The sequence below is a fragment of the Austrofundulus limnaeus genome, unplaced genomic scaffold (genome assembly GCF_001266775.1).
Source record: "Austrofundulus limnaeus strain Quisiro unplaced genomic scaffold, Austrofundulus_limnaeus-1.0 Scaffold790, whole genome shotgun sequence".
Classification (NCBI taxonomy): Eukaryota; Metazoa; Chordata; class Actinopteri; order Cyprinodontiformes; family Rivulidae; genus Austrofundulus; species Austrofundulus limnaeus.
The window spans coordinates 139,857-145,149 of NW_013953192.1; the positions used below are offsets into that span (position 1 = coordinate 139,857).

General features: G+C 37.0%; 1 protein-coding gene across 1 annotated transcript in view; it reads left to right on the top strand.

Annotated features, from left to right (window-relative positions):
* The window catches only part of LOC106532541 (high affinity cAMP-specific and IBMX-insensitive 3',5'-cyclic phosphodiesterase 8B), a 140,600-nt gene extending 136,561 nt beyond the window's left edge, over positions 1-4,039 (top strand). The window contains exon 17 of the mRNA XM_014028633.1: positions 3,611-4,039. Within this exon, the coding sequence (XP_013884087.1) occupies positions 3,611-3,720 (110 nt within the window). The 3' untranslated portion in view covers positions 3,721-4,039. The remainder of the gene's footprint in view (positions 1-3,610) is intronic.
* Positions 4,040-5,293: the final 1,254 nt, after the last annotated feature.

The window sequence follows — 5,293 nt, forward strand, 5'->3', positions numbered from 1 at the left end:
CCACACAGGCAGCCACCATCTTGTACCGACATCTTGTCTACGAAGGCTCATGAAGGACAAACTGCGGTGGCGACGTCAAAAACAGTTTTAGTTGTAATACTATAAATGTAATATTTGTTGTCTGTCATTAGCTACGTTTACATGGACAAAAGTAATCAGATTAAATGGCCGTTCGTAATAAAAATGCGTCATGTAAACAGCTGTTCGGATTATTCTGATCTGATTGAGCTCGATCCGAATGAATTTTTAATCTGAATGAAAAGGGTGGATTATGCTGATTGATGATCGGAAAGACGTTCATGTAAACATCTGATCATCTTATTCTGATCGTAGAAAACTGACTTTTATTCTGAATAAAACTCCGGTGCATGTAAACACTTTTTATGATTGGATTGTGTCCATGTAAACAGTACATCCGGATTATTTAATCTGAATACATTTCAATCTGATTAAAACATTTTGTGCATGTAAACATAGCTGGTCTAATTTTACTTATTAAAGCTCATAATCTTACCACTTGAAACATCACTAGCCCTGAAGCTGCTGGTAGACATCGCGGTTGGAATTATCAAAGGTTTTTGACCCCTGAGAGACACCGTAGAGTGGGGGTGGGGGGAGGACCAGGGATGATTCAACCACTCAACCACTAGATGTCGCTGAAAACAACAAATCCTACACACTGTGCCTTTAATTTAAAAACTGTACTTTTGAGGTTAAACAAATGTTGATAATTAATTTAAATAAATTACAAGTTAAAAGGGGCATGAAAATTTATTTTTATTGTATCGAAAAAATATCGAACTGTGAGACTAAAGTATTGAACCGAACCGAATCGTGAATTTTCTGTATCGTTGCACCCCGTCATGTACATATTCTAAACTGTAATATTAAACATTTCACACTGTTACTACCCTGTAAACACAATAATGTATTGGAAACACATATTTTACATATATTATTGCACTGTATTATACATATCCACAGCTATCAAAGGGAGCCTTATTATAAAGTGTGACTGTACACTATTTATAAGCCTCAATTATGACATTTATACACATTTATTAATCATTAATAAGTAGTGTACCTACTGTAAATATGTGTTTCCAATATATTATTGTGCTTACAAATTAACCTAGTGTTAAATGTTTAATAAAACACTTTATAAAATGTACATGAACAGATTTGGCTCATTATTTAGCAAGAAACCAGACAGATTTGTCTCTTCCTTATTCTTAATTACTGCATAATAAACACTTATTAATGATTTATAAAGTGGTTACAGATGAGTTCATAACATATCTGTAACCTATGTACAAGCCATCTACAAGGGGAGTCTAATTGTAAAGTGGTGCCAAGTATTTTAAATGATTATTTTCATACATTTCAGTAACATTTTTCCAGTCCTTTTTAAAGATTTTTCCAACTCAAAGTTGAAGTTGTAACTCAGACACACGTGAGCAAAAACATTATCATGAGCAATAATTATTGACTATTAAATGTGTTTTTGGTGACAGTTGTAATAAACAGATTCTGAAGACAAGTTACCAGATACCTGGAAGCTTTCTGATGAAGATTTGTGACTTGAGTTATTCTGACTGATCATATTTTAGTCTAGGGCTGCAACTAACCATTATTTTAATAATCGATTAATCTGATGATTATTTAAATAATCGATTAGTCGTTGATTAATCGTTGCAGCCCTATTTTAGTCATGGTTTGTTGTAATGTGTATTTTAACATTGGAAAGGAGAAACTCAAAACTTGATCTGTTGTTCAGCTGCTGGTCAGATATCTGCTGGTTACACAGGAAGTCAAAGACATTGACCTTCAGCCTCAGAGTCATTAACTGATGTGTTCTTAAGTCAGCAGTAAACAAACTTTGTTTTAGATTTATATTTCATTTGGCTCAGAGTTAATAAATCCTGTCTGACAACTAGTTTTTACTATTTTTATGTATTAAACATACAGAAAAACACACAGGAAAAAAATAGAATAAAGATTATTTTCAAAAACTGATATGCTGCTTTATCTAATTAAGTTTAGTAGATGTTTCTGTTAAAATGTATGGATTTTACCCTATTAATCCAGAAATCAGCTACATGGAGACATTTCTGTCCCTTCAATCACCAAATGAAATTTATCTAGAGTTGTAAAATGTGCAAGAGCTGTGATCATCAACTGGTGGCCTGCAGATCATTTCCAGATCCTTGGGGTCCTTTTCTGGCCAGTAGGGGTGGAGACCACTCTGCTAGAGGCTTAAAGGGATCCATGATTAGTTGTAACATTTGACTTTATTTGATAAACATTTATTATAACTGTGGGCGTTGACAGAGAGGAGAAGGTAGAAATGACTCAGCCTGGAACTGAAAATATGGATGGAGGACAACAGAGCTGCTTGTTTGTCGCGCTAGCCCTGAGCTAATACATATAAGGCAATATAGTTTCGGCGCTAGCTTAATTGAGAGTAAGCTATTGCTTTTAATTCTTGTCATTACATGTACATTTTACTGACCCTTTATTTTAATAAATATTTGTAATATGTTTGATAAAAGTTTTCTGATGGATTTGAGAGATCACACAGTGTTGCAGGAAGTTGGATCAATGAAGTGGTTAACTGGCTAACAAAACCAACCACTAGCTTGATCTAATCAACAGGATTTGTTCCTTGTATTAAAATGTGTCACATTGAAAAAGAAATGGACAGGAAAATGGCTAAAACTAGTGTCTCTGCTAATCTATAGAAATAAAAGATGTTGTTTTAATATTTTTTAACAAAGAGCCTCTGCAAAGGAACCAAAGAGCCACATGTAGCCCTGCAGCTGCAGGTTGGAGACCCCTGCCTTAATCACATGGATTTGAAAACATGAACTAGTTTATGTTGGTTTTCACTTAACTTCAAACACAATCAGTGGATAAGATAAGATAAGATAAGACAAGACAAGACAAGACAAGAGAAGATGATAAGACAAGACAAGACAAGACAAGATAAGATAGAACTTTATTGATCCCACAATGGGGAAATATTCACATAACAGCAACTCAAGACAGGGGAGCTGCAGTAACAGGCTGCCTACTGTGGAGCCATCTTAAACAGAAAAAAAAACAGAAAAACCACACAAGGGAAGATGAGGAAAACAACAAAAACATCATATTATATCAACACTGTGACACACTATGGTATTTAAGGGAAAAACCTCTACGTAGGGTAGATTTATTAGCCAGAGGAGTAAGTGGGTTTGGGGTGGGGGGGGACTAAAAAAATCCAGTCCCCTAAACCAGCGCAGCCATAGTTCAGAATATTAATGGAACTGTTCATTCTGTGAGCCCCCAGCCTGCCCAGGAAACCAGAATCAAACGGGCGAGAGAGGAGAGGGGGGAGGTGTGGGGTTGAGCCTTGTCGACATATCCAACCAGGAAGAATCTAGTCAACAGATCAAGGTCGTTGTCGGGGAGATCCAGATCCTGTAATCAGTTGTTTTGGGAACAAAAGAGACAGGCAGACGATAACAATTTTCCCTCTGCTTTACTGTCTACTGGTGCATCTCAAGGTGGTGAATCCAAACAGGCAAATAAAATATGTGTCTATGTGTTTTCTTTTCTGTTTTTGCAGCTTTTGCCAGCCTCCCTAACCTGATCGAGCACCTGTCAGAGAACTACAACTACTGGAAGAACTTGGACGAGATGAAGTGTAAAAGCCTGCGTCCTCCTCCTACGTCTTGACCTCCAGCACTCGGATCAGAGTTGGACACAGCATCAGCCCTGCATTGGAACAATTAGTACTTTCAGCTGTGATTTCACAATGTGTTCTCTCAGCGAATCCTGGATACAGCCAGAAAAACAAGGCAACTGGGAGAAAATCCATCAATTACCAAATCCCAGCAACTAGTGTTATGGGTTTTTAGCTGGATGTAGTATTGTCAGTGGGAGAAGGCTCCATCGATTGCCAGGGTCCTCCTGTTGGCCCTGTGAAAGTCTTTCTGAAACTGTGTGAGCCTCACCAAACAGTGTAACAAACCCAAAACCTGCACTTTAATCTCAATCAAGACACTTGAGTTCCATTTTTCTGTTTGCTTTTAACATTTCTATCTCTTTAACAAAATGTAAGTTGTTGCAAAATAAATGTTTAAACAGGGAAGCAACAACAGCCAGACACACTGGACTAAAATATCTGGAGTGACCGAGCTGGACACTTAACGTAAGTGCACATTTTCAAACTTCCTGTTCTAATGACAAACTTGAGAAGGTGCTCAAGCTTAAAATATTTCCTCTTAGCTGCCGTACGACACAATAGCGTGTCTGGGACCAATTTCTAAGCAACTCCTGTCCATAATAGCCCTAAGCAGAAAGGACATTTTGGGTAACAGCAAACCTCCAGAGGCAGGATAGATAATCCACAGAATGCTGGGCAGTATGTCGATTATCTACATTTCCTGACAACAAAGGACAGAGTTATGTTGAGATGCCACTGTTGTAATGTAGCTTAAAGAAAAGTTACATAATATCTCACCCCACAACCTATTGTTATAGTTTTTACCACTCTTTTGTGAAATGTGAAAGCAGCTAGTGCGAAACAAAATTGAGTTGCACTATTAGAGCTGTTTAACCATTAAATGTTTCATTCTTAGCTTTGCGACACTTAACTGTAGACAGACAAAAGATCAAGCAAGGAAGGTGCATCCAGCCATCTGTTCATATTTTTTACCTGCTTTTCTGTGCAGGGTCGCAGGGAGCTGAAGCTCATCTCCACTGTTATTGAAGGACAGGTGGAAGGAACAGTTACTCACACCATTAGAGTTACACATTAATTCAAAGGTAGCGTCTCACTGTGCTGCAGCTGTACTTGGTGAGTTTAGCAGGCAGTCTCCAGAATGTCTCACCACGTTTGCAGGAGTTGTTGCACTGGACAGGCCTTAATTTTGAACAGACAAGTTGTTTCCTACATTCAGATTTCAGTGAGACTGCAAAACAAATGTGACCCATCATAACAAAATGAGGATTAAGTCAAATTTGGTCAAAATGACCTAATATTTTTCAGATTCTTGTCTTTAAAAGCTACATTTTGATACCTGGATCATCCTGATATCATAATTAAATCCATATATATGACTTAATTTGTCTTGTTGGTTACAATAATACATAAATATTTGGTCTGAATCCTAATTTGATGTCATTTTAATGAGGAATTTTTGATGTCCTTATAAAGAGGAAACCTCAAATTATATTTGAATATTGAGATTTACCAGATAAAAAGAAACAAAACTTTGCTAACTCACAGGGAAAATCTCAACATTTT